Source organism: Sus scrofa, chromosome 1 (genome assembly GCF_054392235.1).
Source record: "Sus scrofa isolate SSC_HxYL_T2T_F1_AM1 chromosome 1, Sscrofa_HxYL_maternal_Yorkshire_Landrace_v2.0, whole genome shotgun sequence".
NCBI lineage: Eukaryota > Metazoa > Chordata > Mammalia > Artiodactyla > Suidae > Sus > Sus scrofa.
In genome coordinates, this window is record NC_139383.1 from 174,773,028 (window position 1) to 174,790,853 (window position 17,826).

At 49.6% G+C, this 17,826-nt stretch overlaps 1 protein-coding gene across 27 annotated transcripts in view; it reads right to left on the minus strand.

Annotated features, from left to right (window-relative positions):
- The window catches only part of MEGF11 (multiple EGF like domains 11), a 384,198-nt gene that overhangs the window by 73,508 nt on the left and 292,864 nt on the right, over positions 1-17,826 (minus strand). For all 27 annotated transcript variants that reach the window (XR_014816993.1, XR_002346342.2, XR_002346341.2 and 24 more), the window contains exons 6-7: positions 5,525-5,771; positions 4,132-4,252 (exon numbers count right to left, since the gene is read on the minus strand). Coding sequence is in view for 21 of the 27 variants with exons in the window: in XM_084978608.1 (XP_084834734.1) it covers positions 4,132-4,252; positions 5,525-5,771 (368 nt within the window). In the remaining 6 variants the exon portion in view is untranslated. The remainder of the gene's footprint in view (positions 1-4,131; positions 4,253-5,524; positions 5,772-17,826) is intronic.

A 17,826-nucleotide genomic window follows, 5' to 3' on the forward strand; every position in this document is an offset into this window, starting at 1 on the left:
CTCCATCTCTACCTCCTCCCAGGTGGCTGAGCTAGGACAAGTCACGTGATCCTTCTGAGCCTCACGTTCTCATCTGTACAATGGGAGAGGGAACCCCCAGGCTCCCAGACGGTTATAAAGCTTCAGTGAGATTAGAGATGTGATGGAGCCTAGTCCAGCGCCTTAAAAAGCGGGCCCTTCATTAATATTAGTCCCGCCCCATTGGACCACCTGATGAGGTGCAGGTAGCAGGAGCCCAGTATCGCCTGGGACAGGGAGGCTTTGGGGAGGAGCACATAATTAATCAGCTACTGCTGGCTGGAAGAACAGCTTTGGGGGGAGAGGCTGGGGGAGAGAACAGGCAGGAAGTACCAGCTTGAGAAGGCTGTGGTCTCACGGTTTACTTTCCTGCTATTAGGAGCTGAATATACCAGCTTCGTATACCCTAACCCTCAGACCCTAAATGTGACTGTGGCTGGAGACAGGGCTTTTATAGGGGCAATGAAGTTACAATGAGGTCATTAGGGTGGGTCCTAATCTGTTATGACCCATGTCCTCATTGGACATTAGGACACAGACAGGTGCAGAGGGAAGGCCACATGAAGATTCATGTACAAGCCAGGGAGTAAAGCCTCAGAAGGAACCAACCCTGCCAACCCTTGATCTCAGACTCTGGCCTCCAGAACTGTGAGACATCTCTGTTGTTGAAGCCAGCCAGTCTGTGCTTTGTTATGACAGCCCTGACACACCGGCCTTAGGGTTGACCAAGGGTGCGTCTCCACTTGCAGTGAGATCTTGGGCTCTGAGACATCTAGAAGGTTGGCGATGGAGTGAAGCAAGGGTCCTGCTCCTCTCGAGACTGGTGAGACCAAATGGTTTTGTCAAAATCTAGAAACTGGCTGCCCTTAAAAAGGACCGTGGCTAAATGGAGCATTGGGGGGGGGGGGGCAAGATGGTGAAGGACTCAAGGTTATGCCAACAAGACAATTGGCCTCTCCAAGCATCAGCCATGACCGCTGTCCCAGGAGACACGGAAGTGCTGAGTGGACAGTGAACAGTGGTTGGTGTGAGTGCTGTGGAAATGATCCAAGTCACAGGCCAGGCTTGGGGCTCCTTGGAGAATCCTTCCCAAACCTGAGCTTCTAGAACTCTACAGCCTCAGCTCCAAATACCTCTCTTTGTTCCTCCGTGATGATTATTTCTATTTCTCAGCTCTTCAGGCCTGCTTTTTCCTGTGTGTGTGTGTGCCCGCGCGCGTGCGCATGTGTCCTGCTTCTGCCATCAGACTGTGAACTTTTAAGGGGGTTGATCACATATCTTCCTTTCTCTGTCTGTGGTACCCACTCTCATCAAACTACTCACTACTGGTTTCCCTCCTCTGCAAGGTCTCAGAGCCCAGAAAAAGAGATGGCACAATCCCCCAGGCTCTTTGCAAAGGCCCTCTGGGGATGGGCTCACCCCAGCTGGGCAAGTGTCATGTCCTGCGGGCATACGCTTGATTCTAGATGCCCCGTGTTTTCCAAGGAGGGGCCCGGAGGGCCAGAGTTCCTGGTGGGTACTCTCCAGCTCTGCATAAAGCCTTGGTTCTTTGGGGGCCTGCCCTGTGTGAGTGAGCAGTCGGACTCTTGAGATCTTTGAGTGTGGCTAAAGCCACCTGGGGCCAACAGGAAAGTGAGGCAATGGAGGATGATGAAGAGAGGACTCTTCCCTCTCCACCCTCCCCTTGGCCCCAGCCCTTTCCCTGGGAGGGGCCTCAGGCCTGAACCGCAGCCTCGTTACACTGTGACTCTGCATGCATGAGAGGTATTAATAATTCATATGAATCTGCAAGTTAAGAGCTAGGTCAAAAATAGAAATGCAATTGTCTACAATAAAATTAAAAATATAAAGTCCCCAAATCCAAAGGCTTCTACTGACAGAGTTTCTTGTCATCTGGAAGAACAAACCTCTCACTGTGTTGGGAGAAAAAATTCTCTGTGTGTGTTGGCTTCCTTCCCTCCTCTTCTTCCATCACCAGCCTTCGTCAGTCTCTCTAGAGAGGCCTTCACAGGTATAGGGCCTGCCTGTGGCCCATTCTCCCACTACCTCATCCTGATCTGACCTCACTGTCTGCTGCTGGGTCTCTGAGGACCCAGCCCATGAGTGATGGAGTACCGGAGACAGGCTGGAGATGAGAGGGCCTTTCCAGAGAGTGGCCCAGGGTAGGAGAGATGGGCAGGCATGGGAGAGGTGGCAGCAGCCCCTTTACCCTCCTCAGAAGAGACAGACAGAGACAGACAGACACCAAGAACTGGGACTGAAGAGTCAGGAAATCTGGATTCCACTTCTGCCTCCCTCTTCACTAGCTGTGTGGCCCTGGCCAGATCAATTAGCCTCTCTGGGTCTCAGCTTCCTCATCTGAGAAAGGAAGGTATTGATAGACCAGTGGTGTTCAAACCTCTTAAAGCTGTTTTTAGGTGATATCTTACCTAGAATCTCTAAGCAGATTAAAATGGAGAAGTGGGTGTGTGGGAACCAGAGCCCCAGTTATAAGGCTACTCATCCCCACTCTCATCTCTAAGAAACCCTTCTGTCAAACACAGAAGGAAATCCTATGATCTCAATTGATTACTTCCAAATGCAGCCCTTCAGACAGAGTTGGCTGCCTCAGAATCATCTGGGGAGCTTATTAAAGAGAGAGATCCCCAGGTCTCAGAAGGTCTATGATGGAACCTGGGAGTCTGTATTTAACCCCACCCCCACCCCCCGAGACTCTGGTGCACAGCCAGGTTTGGATGCTGCTGGACCAGATGATCCCCCAGGTCCTTTCCTGCTCTAAAAAATTATGGCAAGTCTGTTCCTGCGTCATCCCTCCTGCTGCCCCCCATGACCTCATGGTCCCCAGCCTCCAGAAACATCCTCCTCTTGTTCAGTAGCCCTGTCCTTTTAGCTTTGCGAAGCCTCAGGCCTCAGGGGGAGGCAGCCGGCTGTGTAACAGAGCTTCTGCTGAAATGGGAAAGTCAGCCTTAGTGAGTCACTGCTTCTGAGGAGCTTGGGATGGCAGAGGATAGGGACACAGACAGGGGTCGGGGGAGAGTGCTGGCCAAAAGGATGGTGTGGCTTGTCTATGGCATCCAGGGACTTTTATACAAAGCAAGCTACCATACAGCACCTCGGGGCTTGCAAGTTCCCTTGGAAGTGCCCTGCATCACCTGAACCTTCTGCCGAGCAGGCTGCTGTGAAAAGCGGGCCTGACTGTTTTTATGCCAGTTTGCAGATGGGAAAGCAGGGGCTAGAATAGCCGAGGGCTTTTTTTCCAAGTTTAACATTGGATGGAAGACCTGACTTGAGGTGCGTGAGGTTATACATCCCATCCTCCTTTCCCACAATGGTGGTTCCCAGACAGGAGACCTGGACTGGTGGAGGCCGCGAGGCAGAATCACCTGGAGCACTTGCTAAAATACAGATTCACGGGCCCACAGAATCAGAATACGTCTCTGTGTGTGAGTGTAGGGGTGGGAGGATGGGAATCTGGAGTTCTATAAATGCGGGTGATCAATACCCTGCTCTCCCCCAACCCTGCACCCCCGCCCCCCAATCCTTATACCAAGGATTTAAGGACTGAGCTAGTTTTTGAGGGGAATTCAACACCTTGGCACACAAGGGACCACAGGCTCAGGGAGGGTAAGTAATTTGCTTCAGGTCACATAGCACTTAGCAACCCCAGATTCAAAGCTGTGTCCATGGTACCACTGGAAGTGTCTAATGATGCCCATGACCATAAATAGGAGGGAAGGTAATGAGGGTAGGAAAGGAATATAGCCCTCCAGGGTGCATGTGAGCAAGGGATGCTCAGACCTCTTAAGAGCCCCACCCAAGAGTTCCCATCGTGGCGCAGTGGAAACAATCCAACTAGAAACCATGAAGTTGTGGGTTTGATCACTGGCCTTGCTCAGTGGGTTAAGCATCCAGCATTGCCATGAGTTGTGATGTAGGTCGCTGACACGGCTCGGATCTGGGTGTTGCTGTGGCTGTGGTGTAGGCCAGCAGCTGTAGCTCCGACTGGAACCCTAGCCTGGGACTCTCCACATGCCATGGGTATGGCCCTAAAAAGCAAAAAATAAATAAAAAAAAATAGCGCCCCCCCCCCCCCGATCCTGTAGAACCACCTACCGTCCAGCCTGGGGGACAGGCACACTCGCCCGTGATGTGGTGGCAGGTGCCTCCATTCTGGCAGGGGCAGCGCAACTCACAGTGAGCCCCGTGGCTCCCAGGCGGGCACAGCTCCTCGCAGCTGCATAGGGAAGGAGAAGTGTTAGATGCAGCAGCATTCAGATCAGGTGGCGGGGCCCCAGTGCAGCCAGCCCCGAGGCTCCTTGGAAATTAGTGAGTTCAGAGTCACTGTGAACTACATCAGGCATAAGGCGAAAGGGGGAAAGCAGGGCTCAGATCCAATGAACTGGCATGTTGTGAGTTTGGACCAGTACTCATGGGAAGACTTAAGTGCTTTTAGCATAAAGGAGAGGGACAGCTAAGGAAGGCTTCCCTCCAAGGCACATATTTTACTTGAATCTTGGAGGTGAAGTTAGTTTCACTGGGAGAAGGGCAGGAAGGGCAGGCCAGGCAGAAGGAACAACATAAGCAAAGGACCTGAGATGTAGTCATGAATTCAGCCTTCGAGAATCTGCCTAGAGTCAGAGAGAGGGAGAATCTGGGGCATGCCTCCACCCCCTTCCAGGCTCTGGAAGGCTCTCAGGTACCAGAGTGAGCTTCTCTACAGGGATTGGGCACTGCTGAGATGCAAGGGAGGATTTGCATGGGTCTTGGTCTTGGCCCTTAGTCCAATGCCTTGGCCCTGGAGCTGGCCAGACACTGGGGCAGAGGACACCTTCCGTCAAGGACATATCTGGGGCCAGAGTCCTTGAGTGCCAGCTCAGGATCTAGGGCTGTTGGGAAGGCCATGGAGCCTTTGATAGGACAGAGAGGAAAGCTCCAATCTTGCCCCTGGTGGGGGCGGGTGGCGGTGGGTGGGGGGGTCTCAACTAAGCAGGCTTGGAAGGTCCCCGTCCCTGTAGCCACCCTCTCCAGGAAACTGGAGTGAGGGGCTCTTTGGGGTCTGAGGGGGGAGGTAAAAGGCACAGTAAACTCCCCATATCTCTGCCTATCTGCCCAGGGCTCTCACCCCACTGTGTCTCAAATGGCCCCCTCAAACCACATCACAGGCATGTGGGTTAACAGCAGCACAAGGGTTATGGTCGGAAGAGAATTCCCAGCTAAGGTCTGGGGCCGCGGCGGGATGGCTTCAACTGGAGTTGCGCCAGCTCCTCTGGCCATGAGAACGTCTAGCCACGGTCATCCCAGCTTGCACCTGTCACCCTGGGGCCTGCAGGGATCTGAGACCTGCGTGGACAAGGCCCAGGCATTAAGCCTCTGCAGGACTTGGGGTCAGAGCACAGGCGATTTGCCAGTCAAGGACTATCTTGAATCTCCCGGGATTTCGCCACGCTGCACCCCCCATCCCCAGCCGCTCCGTCCCGCCCCTCCAAGAGCCTGGTGCTCTACTCACTAGACTCCGGTGTAGCCAGGGGCGCAAAGGCACTCGCCGGTGCGGGGATCGCAGCTGGCACCGTGGCGGCACTGGCACTGCAGCTGGCAGCCTTTGCCGTGGGTACCCGGAGCGCAGAGCTCCTCGCAGCGCCAGCCACGGAAGCCGGCGGCGCACACGCAGGCGCCCGTGATGGGGTTGCACAGGGCCCCGTTCTGGCACTGGCACCGGTTGCTGCAATGGGGACCCCAGTGGTCGCTGTCACAGCCTGCAAGAGAAGATCGGGTCAGGGCGGAGGCATCCCCATGGACCTTCTTTGGGATGGGGGCTGGGAACAGCCTTCCCCTCTCCACATGGCTTTTCCCTGGATGGGAGGCATTTCTGGGTGGAAGTTTTGGCATTTCATAACCTCTATTGGCTCATCACCAAGCCCCCACATAATCAGACAAGGAGAGAAGCTTCTTTTCTCAAGACATCTCCCAGTCAGGGTCATTCCATTCCAAGCAAAGCACCCTCTCTTGTACTAAAACTCTGGAACCACAAGCTATTTTACCTTTGCTAAACTCTTCTTGCTTGGCTATCTCTCAGCCAGGGCCTTTCTTCTCCAGTCTGCTGGGTTGGGGTGGGGGTGGGGGGTACTCCACTTCTTCATACCTTCCCAGCCCAGCCCAGCCCCATCTCTCTATCTTTCCATCTCTTCCTGAAACATTAGTTTTCTTCCCCTCTTGCACCTCACTCTCTGTGACCCTGTCTTCTAACTCCCTGCCCCTCCTCCAGCCCCATCTCTCTGTCACCCTCCCCTCTCTCTTTCATGCCTCTTCCCTCTCAGGACTGCCTACCCCCTGGTTCCTTTATCTTCAGTTCGATTTCATTACTTTCCAAGCAGCCAACTTCAGAAGGAGCAGGAAAAAGAAATGTTTCCCTGGGAGGTGACAGACAGCCTTGAAGATCTTTCTATGTAATTAAATGTTTCAAAGAGCCACATCTGAGCCAGCTTTGCAGAAATTCACGCTCTGTGGCTGGGGAAAGGGGCTAAAAAGCAGGTCACTCAGCCTGCTGCCACTTCCTAGTCTGACCCTCACCTGATGCATACAGGACACTCAACAGCAAGATCTCCTCAAACTATAGCCTCATTCACTGGAGGAGGGGTGGGTGTGGAGTTCAGGCAAGGACAGGCATAAATAATGAAGATGTTCAATGGAAAGAAAACCGGCTTCCAGTTAAGAAATCAGGAAACACTTCCTGGAAGAGAAGGTGCCTGACGTGGGCTGTCAAAGATGTCTCACTTGTCTGACTTTGATCTGCTGTCACAGTTTCACCATTGGAAACCCCTCATTCTGAGCAATCCCTCAGGTAGGGCAAACTGGAATGGCTAGAGACCCTACTGCCTCAAGACATAGAGATGATTAGTTGACCTTTGTGCTCTAGTGATCCTAGGGTTTAGATACTCAGAGAGGAAAGGGGGCAGGCATTCTCCACCTGGTACTACAGTGAGTGAAGCAAAAACCAAATTCAACGGTCAGAGCAATTTTGAGAAAAAAGAACAAAGCTGGGGGCATCATATTTTCTAATTTCAAATTATACTACAAAGCTATAGTAATCCAAACAGTAAAATATTGGCATAAAAAAAGACACATAGATCAGTGGAACATAGTATAGAACCCAGAAAGAAATTCACACGTATGTGGTCAATTAATTTACAATAAAGAAGCCAAGGATATATAATGGGGAAAGGACAGTCACTTCAATTAATGGTGTTGAGAAAACTGGACAGCCACATGCAAAATAATGAGCTGGACCTCTATCTTATACCATAGGTAAATCAATGAAGTTAGAACACACCCTCACACCGTACACTAAAGTCAACCCCAAATGGATTAAAGACTTGAGTGTAGGACCTAAACCATGAAACTCCAAGAAGAAAACATAGGTAGTTGGTATTGGTCTTGGCAATGATTTTTTTTGGATTTGACACTAAACGCAAGGGCAACTAAAGCAATATAAACAAGTGAGGTTACATCAAACTAAACATCTTCTGCACACAAAGGAAACCATCAACAAAAAATGAAAAGGCAATCTACTGAATGGGAGAAAATATTTGCAAATCATGCATCTGACAAGGGGTTAATATCCGAAATAGATAACTTATACAACTAAATAGCAAAACCCCCAAACGATCTGATTAAAATATGGGCAGAGGCTCTAAATGGACATTTCTATAAAGAAGACATACAGATGACCAACATCATAATCACCAGGGAAATGCAAATTAAAACCACACTGAGCTATCACCTTATACCAGATAGAGTGGATATTCTCTAAAAGAAAAGAACTAACAAGTGTTCACAAGGATGTATAGAAAAAGGAACCTTCGTGCATTGTTGATGGGAATGTAAAGTGATGTAGCCCCTATGGAAAAGATTATGAAGGTTCTTCAAAAACATAAAAGCAGAACTACGGTACAATATAGCAATTCTACTCCTGAGTATCTCTCTGAAAGAAATGAAAACACTAACTTGAAAAGATACCCAGAGGGAGTTGCTGCCATGGCTCAGCAGAAATGAATCTGACTAGTATCCATGAGGATGCAGGTTCAATCCCTGGCCTTGCTCAGTGGGTTAAGGATCCCACATTGCCGTGAGCTGTGGTATAGGTCACAGATGCAGCTTGGATCTGGCATTGCTGTGGCTGTGCTGTAGTCCAGCAGCTGCAGTTCCAATTTGATCCCTAGCCTGGGCACTTCCATATGCTGCAAGTGCATCCCTAAAAAAATAAAAAGAAAGAGAAAAGAAAAGATACTCGCATTGCTCTGTTCACTGTAGCATTATTTACAATAGCCAAGACACACAAGCAATCTAAATATTCATTAATGGATGAATGGATAAAGAAAACATGTATACACAAATATACATACAATAGCATAATATTCAGTCACGAAAAGGTGGAAATCTTGCCATTTGTGACAATATGGATGGATCTTGAGGGCATTATGCTAAGTGAGATAAGTCAGACAGAGAAAGACAAATACTATATGATCTCATGTGGAGTCTAAAAAACAAACAAAGAGCAAACACATAGACACAGAGAACAGATTGGTGGTAGGGAGTGGGCAAAGGGGGCAAAGAGGGTTAAATGGGCAAACTTCCAGCTAGAAGATAAATAAGTCCAGGGGATGTAATGTACAGTATGGTAACTATAGTTAATAATTCTGTGTTATATATTCAAGAGTTGCCAAGAGAGATCTTAAAGTTCTCACCATAACAAAAATTGGACCTATGTGTCATGATATTAACTAAACTTACGGTGCTGTTTAGATGCAGATGTTGAATCATTATGTTATAAGCTGACTAATATAATGTTATATGTCAGTTATATCCCAATGAAAAATATTGGGAGTTCCCTGGTGGCCTAGTGGTTAAGGACCCAGCATTGTCACTGCTGAGGCTTGGGTTTGAATCGTGGCCTGGGAACTTCTGCATGTTGTGGGCGAGGCCAAAAACAAACAAATCAAGTTCACTTATCCTTACAACCTACATTCACACTGAAAGAGGCTCACAGGGCAGAGTGACACAGCACCCAGCAGGTTGGTGTCTCCCATATCACCCCCTCACTGAGTGGGAAGACTAGCAGAATTACCTACTGTATCCCATATTTTTTTTGTTGCCAAGCACATGTAGTTGAATTTGCCGAAGTTTAATGTTCATAGGACACTGCTCCATTATAATAATAATAACCACCGCATTTTAAAATGTTTGCTTGTGACTTTTAAAACCCTGTGAATTAGGCTTTATTATTTCTCCACTTTACAGATGGGGAAATAAAGGATCAGAGATAAAGTGATTGTCCAAGGTTATCGTCAAGGGCAGGCCAGGTCTTCCGACTCCAGTGCTCTCTAGCATAGGTGAATGGGACACTTTCTGAATGATGACGCTGAGGAGAAAAATATAAGGGATGCCCTCGGGGACAAGGTGGCAGTTGCAAAGTACAAGGACCGGGACACTACAGAGACTAGCCACATCCTCCTCACGTGCTACTGTGAACAACCCCAGCATCCAGAACAAGGGAGTCTCTTCACTGGGACGGCATAGATGCTGCCCTGGGACCTTGGTTCTATACTGAACTGTTAGAGTCCAGGGCCACTTGGTCCTTAGTGCATCCCAGGGCAAACAGTTACACTCTGCTTATCAGAGGGACCTCCATTTCTCTGTCACAACCAAAACCCAGCAGGAAGCAAAACTACACCTCTGACACAGGAGCCAGGATACTGCCATGAAATCCGTGCACTAATGCTTGGGTTCTCTTGTTCTTCTACTTGTCCATTTAACATTAAATGGCAACCAAGCACCTGCTAGGGTCAGAAAGAGCCCCACCCTCTTGGAATACACAGTCTAGTGGGGACAGAGCCATGGGAGCAGCACTTATGGTTTGCTGGGGAGGCACCATGATAAGGGCCGTTCAGTGCATTAGAGAAGCACATGGAAACGAAATTCTATTAAGCCTGACAATCTGGGTTCTTAGACCACAGATTGGAGAGTGTGTGTGTGTGTGTGTGTGTGTGTGTGCATGTGCACGCATGCACATGCATATACCTGTGTTTTCTGTGTGTGTGTGTGTTTTCTGGGGCTCCCCCCACCAAAAAAACAAGAGCTCTATGCCACATTAGGAGCCTGTGGAAATAAACAGAAAACATTTGCAGACTCAAAAGCAAAGCGGCTTGGAGCTCCTAACATAGGTACAAACAACCCCTCATATCTAAATGGACAGGAAGGGGTTCCATTCAATTTAGAGTATTCTGATTAAGGAAGCAGGGAAGTGTGTAATCCACTTCATAGACATTCTCCCCAGAGTGATGAAATGAAAAAAAAAAAAGTTAGGGTTCACAGGGATAAGCTTCAGTTATCTTAGAAAATCCACTTAAAAACACCTCATTCTCCAGCAATGACAGAGAAATGAGCCAGTGAGTCAATTATCTACCCTGTTGAAGGTGAATAAAAACTATCATCATTAAAATTACAACGGGACTTTGCTTTCTTGCACAGACAACTGCGAACTCTTTTCCAATTTGGCCTCGGAATGTCACCCCCTCACACAGTTTTTCTGTTTCTGTCACAGATGCTCCTTCCTAATTATATTTGGCTTTGGCTGATTTGTCAAGGGGGCGGACCTTCTCTGGGCAGTGAGTGAGGGCTTAGGGGCACCGGGAAGTGTGTGGCCTGGCTTCTTCTGTTCCTTTCATCCAGCCAACTCTCCTCTCCCTTCTTTCCGGGGGGCCCCCACAGGGAGGGGCTCCATCTCTCTGTTCACCACCCCTTCCGCTTCACCACTGACGCTTTCAAATTTGTAACTACACTTGAAAGAGCAGTTAATATATGCTGGCCATGAGATAAAGTTGCAAAGTGAATTTTCTCATTTAATTCTCACAACCACCCACATAGAGCAGGTGCTATTCTTCTTATCCCTGTTTCACAGATTAGGAAACAGAGGCCCAGAGAGGTACAATACCTTGTTGGAGGTCACACAGTGAGGGAGTGACTGGGTGTCTGAGCTCTAAATTCTGTTGTCCTACTGGGTGTGGCCTGGTATTGATGGAAGAGGGGACATGGACTCTTGGCTGCTGGCCCTAGCTTAGATGGCCACCTTGGATAAGGTACAGGGACATGTGAAAGAAGAGGCATTTCCGCCAGGGCCTTATCCAGGGATTGGTTTAGTGGGAGTGGTGGGTCATAGGGCCTAGGTTTTGCACGACTGGTCCTATTTCCCGTAATTATATTTTGGGAAATAATGTATTTATTCCAAACTTTTTCTACTGTGATAAAACATGTGTAACATACATTTTGTCATTTTAATCATTTTAAAGTACAATGAATCCAGTGGCATTAATTACACTCACGGTGCTGAGCGGCAATCACCACTATTTCCATAAGGTTTCCATCACCCCGAACAGGAACTCGGGAACCATTAATCATTAACTCCCTGTTCCCTCCTCCCTCTGGCAACCTCCAACCTACTTCCTGTCTCTGTGAATTTGCTCCGTCTAGATACTTCACACAAGTGGAATCATACAGTATTAATCTTTTGTGTCTGGCTTCTTTCACTTAGAATAATGTTTTCAAGGTTCATCCATGATGTAGCGTGGATCCCCACTTCATTCCTTTTTATGGATGAATAGTATTCTATTGTATAAATATGTCGCATTTTGTGTATCCAGGCATTTCCTGATGGGCACTTGGGTTGTTGCCTCTGTTGGGCCTTTGTGAATAACGTGGCTATGAATGTGGGTATACAGATATCTTTTTGAATTCTTGAAAATCACTTATTAAAGGAATAACTCACTATGTTCTTATGTCTTTATTGACTTTCTCTATTATGAGCAATAACTTGGTCAAGCTTTTTTTTTTGTTATTTCTTGGGCCGCTCCCGTGGCATATGGAGGTTCCCAGGCTAGGGGTCCAATCGGAGCTGTAGCCGCCGGCCTACGCCACAGCCATAGCAAGGTGGGATCCGAGTCATATCTGCGACCTACACCACAGCTCACAGCAACACCGGATCCTTAACCCACTGAGCAAGGCCAGGGATTGAACCCGCAACCTCATGGTTCCTAGTTGGATTTGTTAACCACTGAGCCACGATAGGAACTCCGAGCTTTTTTTTTTTCATCACCACTTCTATATAAGCAGGTTTCAGTGCCTTGTGCCTAATCTCCTCCAGTAGTCTCTGTGAGTCACAGCAAGGGGAGCCGGGGTATGCCTTGTGTGCAGCTGCCCCTGCCCTCCATATGCATAGAAGGTGTCACCCAGCATCCAGCCCCAAGCTGGGCATCAGTCATGCTGATGAGGGGGCTTGGTCAGCCCTTCCCCAGCAACCAAAGAGCCTCCTCCCAGCTGCTTATGGGGATTCATATCCTCAGACAGGGGTCCTCAGCCTGGCTGCTCATCAGCATCACCCTGGAGGTTTTAAAAACCTCTCATGCCTAGACTTCAGCCCTGAACATCCTGATTTAATTCCTCTGGAGTGGTGAGGCCCAAGGACAGGTCCATTTAAGAGGCTCAGAAGATGAGAACCACTGTCTTTCCAGTGATCTGCATTCCCACTGGTCCTCTTAGGGAGGTGGGCAGGAGGATGCTGAGGGTGAAGTGGTGGTGGGAGAGACGGACGGTTCTTCCCATTCCATAGATGGCAATCCTGAGACTTGGCAAGGAGGAGGACTGACTGCTGATGATTGTGAAGGTCAAGGGGAAGAAACAAACCTGGACTCCACTGGCCCTGAGCTGCCCCCGTCTGAACCAGAGTCTGGGCCAAGGACCCCATGGCCTCCTTAGCAAGGGAAAGGCTTGATCCATTAGAATATCTCCCAAGAATGGCCCATGGCCACAGTCTGCTCCCCAGAGTCCCAACCACCCACCAACCCCTCAAGAAAAAGTGGAGGAGCTGCCTGGTCATGGGGTTGCTCCTGAGTCTATGAAGCAGCAGGCATGGAGGAAGAGATGGAGCAGCAGCCCCTGGAAACCATTCTAGCTGATACACAAAGTGACTTCCGGTGAGCAAGGCCATATGTCAACTGACTTGCCCTAGTGAAAGCCCAGGCAGATCTGCAAAGGCTGAGCCCCTCCACTTTTTCCAGGCTCAAGCTGCATTTCTGAGAGAGCGTCAAATGGAGGTCGGAGCCAAAGCTGGGCAGTCTTGGGTAGTTCCCTTACCCTCTCTGGGCCTTTGTGTCTACATTGTAAAATTTCAGATTTGGATCAGTGGTTCTTGCGTGGCGTAGGTCACCCTCCCTGAGAGAGCACCCAGAAATAGGGGGAGGGAGGGATTAGGTTGTCACAAAGGATCAGGGACCGTCCTGCCCAATGAACTCTGCCCTCCAAGTGCCAGTGGTGTCTGAATTAAGAAATACCAGTAGGGGGGAGTTCCCTTGGTGGCTCAGCAGTTAACAAACCCAACTAGGATCCATGAGGATGCAGGTTCGATCCCTGGCCTCGCTCAGTGGGTTAAGGATCCGGTGTTGCCATGAGCTGTGGTGTAGGTTGCAGATGCAGCTCAGATCCCCATTGCTGTGGCTGTGGCTGTGGCTGTGGCTGTAGCTGTGGTGTAGGCTGGCAGCTGCAGCTCCAATTTGATCCCCTAGCCTGAGAACATCCATATGCCACAGGTGTGGCCCTAAAAAACAAACAAAAAAAAGAAAGAAAGAAAAGAAATACCAGTAGGGGAGTTCTCTTGTGGCACAGTAGGTTAAGGATCAGCATTGTCACTGCAGCAGCTTGGGTTGCTGCTGTGGCTCATGTTCAACCCTCGGCCAGGGGACTTCCAATGCAATAGGAGCAGCCAAAGAAAGAGAGAAAGACGAGCAGGTATTTGCTAGACCTCTTCCTATTCTGATATTCTGTGAGTCTATGTGTGTTGCTGAATGTCCCCACTTGGGAAACTGGCCAGAGGAGAGAGGGTAGGAGGTGTGTTTGCCCTTGCATGGAAAGAAAAACTCGAGGTGGTTACCCAGGCTCTGAGCTGAGCCACTGCTCTGCTCCCTATCTCTCCACCACTTAGATTGCTGGAATTAAATATTAATAGACCAAGGTGCTATAGATTAAAACCCAAATCTCCTGGCACAATCCCTAAACCTAGCAGATGCTGACAGCACAGGATTATAATGATGTATCATTAGCTCTTAGTGATCTATTTATTACACTTGTTACTTTCTGTTATTTAACCACACTGTCTGTATCTCTCGTAAACATCCAAGGGGAAGTGGGATTCTCCGTGGCTGCATGGAATGCAGGCTGCATTTCCAGGTCCCACTGGTCCCCCAGGGCAGCAGAGGTAGAGGACTAAACACATGCATGCAGGAAAAACCCTAACCCTGTGAGCCTCCTATGGCCCAGCTGCATTCTCAGAAGGGTGGTTTCATTTAACCGTCCTGTGCCATTTGTTCATACCTTGCCTTGTTTCAAAGGTGATTTGAAGCAAACCATGGGAGGGGGATTATTATCCCATTTTTCAACTGAGAAAACTGAGGCTCAGAGGCATTTAGTAAGTAAGTAAGGGTTTCTCAGTCTCAGCATGACCAACATCTTGGGCCAGAAAATTCTTTGGTGTGGAGGCATCCTGAGCATTGTAGGATGTAGCAGCCTTGCTGGTCTCTACCCATTAGATGCCAGTAGCAGCCCCTCCTCAACTGTGACAACCAAAAATGTCTCCAGATATTGACAGATGTCCCCTAGGGGGCCAAAGCACCCCGTATTGCAAAAGGTAGAGTTGAGAGTCCAAGACTGGTTTTCTTAGTCCTCAGCTTTAGAGGCCATCTCGTGTACCCCCTCCATTTTCCAAGTCAGGAAACTGATCAGAGGGGCCAAGTGACTTGCCTGTGGTCTCGCAGGTAACACACTGGAGAGCAAGATTTGAAAGCAGCTGGCCATGTCTTTCTTTCCATCTCACTACACCAGCTTTTGGGGAAAGAGGCTCATTTATACGCTCATCAGACAACTGTTGAGCACCCATATGTTCTAGGGGCTGATCTGAGCAACAGACAAGCAAATGGGAAACTGACTCATCATGACAGAGGATGATGGAGGGGTGCTGGGGAAGCTGTTTCTGTGGCAACTACAACTAGCAAGAGTGCCCACTGTCAGGTCAGAAGCCTGGGGAGCTGGTCGGGTCTTGGGGAAGCAGAGCAGAAGGGAAGGAAGCCTGTAGGTACAATGAAAGGCCCTAGACCAAGTCAGTGGCTTCAGCTCATTACCTTCCTGTTTCCATCGCCACAGCCTGGACCACACCTCCAGGCAACCAAGTCCATTTTAACCAGACATCACACCATCAAAATATTAAGAGGGAGTGGGGAGACTCAGGAACTCCATTTAATCAGCACCCTGCATCCCTCTGTGGATGGATGTATCTGGAAACCAGCACTGGGCCCCTGCTTGAGCATACAGCTGAGTCTGCCTGGCATTGTCCCATTAGGACGCCATTCCTTAGGATCTGCAGGAACCCCCTGTTAAACTGCACACAATCCCATGCTGGGATAAGGGTGTGTGTTGGGGGCCGCAGTGCATCACGGGGCATTATCAGCCATGAGTACCCCAGTTATCTGTCAATATCCAAGTGACAATTAGCAGGCCTGGGAGCCAGGATAGGAAGGGTGTGTGTGCATATGTGTTAATTTGTGTTTGGAGAAGGGAGATGGGAAGTTGTGAAAGTCAAATGTATCAACTTCCCAGGATGGCTCCAGATGTAGAAATGCCATGGTATTGCATGGACAGGTGACGGGGAGGAAGACTGGGCGTTAGGTACTTTGCAGTAGGCCCTTGTTCAGTGTAACTATGATCACCCAGTCTATAGAGAAAGGGACCAAGGTTAGGTGTGGTTAGGTGACTTGCCCATCACCTTGCAGTCAGCATGATCTCTGTCTGTTTCTCAAATGGGGACTTTTTCCCCCCTTTATATGGCTGCTCCTGCAGCATATGGAGGTTCCCAGGCTAGGGGTCAAACTGGAGCTGCAGCTGCTGGCCTACACCATGTAGACATGGCAACACGAGATCCAAGCTGTATCTGGGACCTATACCACAGTTTGCCACAACAATGGATCCTTAACCCACTGAGTGAAGCCAGGGATCAAACCGGCATCTTCACAGAGACAATGTTGGGTCCTTAACCTGGGAGCCACAACGGAAACTCCTCAAAGGGGGGACATGTGACAATAGGGCCTTGAATCACAGAACATCGGGAGGGAGGCACGGCAGAGCTGGCACACTGGACTTTGCTGATGCCCATGCTTCACTGTACAGAGAGGATGCTGAGACCAGAGGGGAAGGGCCATGTCCAGGTCATCAGTGAGAGGCAGGGTGTGAGACCCTGTGCCTGCGAGATCCCTGGGCCAGGCTGCACAGAGGCTGATGCTCCTCCATGGACTCCCTGCTCTGTCTCTCCCTTTCCTTCCAGGGTCCAAGTCGGAATGCAAGTACCACCTGGCTCTGCCTTCAAAACCTCTGCCCTGGGCTGTGCCCACCTCTGAATAAAAGCACTTCAATGGCACCACACTTCTGCCTCCTATTTTTCAGCAGTGGGTCAGTGAGGCCCAGGGTGAAAGTCGGGCCAGGGGGCCCAGGGGCTGGCCTGAGCCAGTCTGTCCTCAGCTCTGCTCCAAACCTAACACCCACCCCCATACCAGAGGCTTTTAATGAGGGCCCAGCTCCTTCTGATCCGCCCGCATCACTGCCTTTGAAGCTTTCCAGCCCCAAAGACCATTTATCTCCACAATTTGCCTAGAAAGCCTCATAAATCATGTCTGTGCACAAAGGAATTACCTCTTTGGAAGAGCCTTTTAAAGACAGCAAAGACACCACAGACCCACCAGGGGGCCCGCTGCCTGGGCCTGCACCCTCCCCAGCAGGCCCGGCCCTCGGCTCCCTTTCAAAGCTCCTGAACAAACGCTGGGCTGGGGAGGGGGGGGGGCGATTGGGGATCAAAGGGAATCTGGTGTGGCAGTGGGACCTCCAGATGTGGGCTCTGAGGGAAATGAACTTATAGGAAAGGACACAGGAAGGTCATGGGGTCCAAGTCTGTTTCCCCTGAGGCATGAGCTCATCCACAGCCTCATCTACTACCATCGTTTCCCCATCATTCCACCTCACTCTGACTTGCTTTAAACAGTGAGGTCTGGTCTGGTGGAGGAGCCTTTCTCTGGCTCTGTCACAGGCTGGGGCAAGGAGGGTACCACCCTTTCAGCCCTCAGCGTCTCCTGTAGAGAGAGACACGATTAGCCCAGAAAAGTGTGAGGTCCAAAGGGTCCCCTGCCTGGGGACATGATGGGGCTCTGGACCCCCATCTCCATAGCTCCAGAGCTGCTGAGTTTTCTGCTGGACTCTCACATAAGGACAAAGAATTAAGCAGCTAAATGGGGTGAAGGTGAAAACCCAATTTTATTTATTTATTTATTTATTTTTTTGTCTTTTTTGCTATTTCTTTGGGCCGCTCCCACGGCACATGGAGGTTCCCAGGCTAGGGGTCTAATCAGAGCTGTAGCCACTGGCCTACGCCAGAGCCACAGCAACGTGGGATCCAAGCCGCGTCTGCAACCTACACCACAGCTCACGGCAACGCCGGATCGTTAACCCACTGAGCAAGGGCAGGGACCGAACCTGCAACCTCATGGTTCCTAGTCGGATTCGTTAACCACTGCGCCACGATGGGAACTCCTGAAAACCCAACTTTTAAGACACTCTCTGCCTTTAAATATCTGTGTTTAATTTTTCTCACAGTGAGGAAGTTATTCCACAGGTCTAACCAAGGAATTTCTTGCTACAATGTAAAGTACTGCCTTCTTGGGAGTTTCC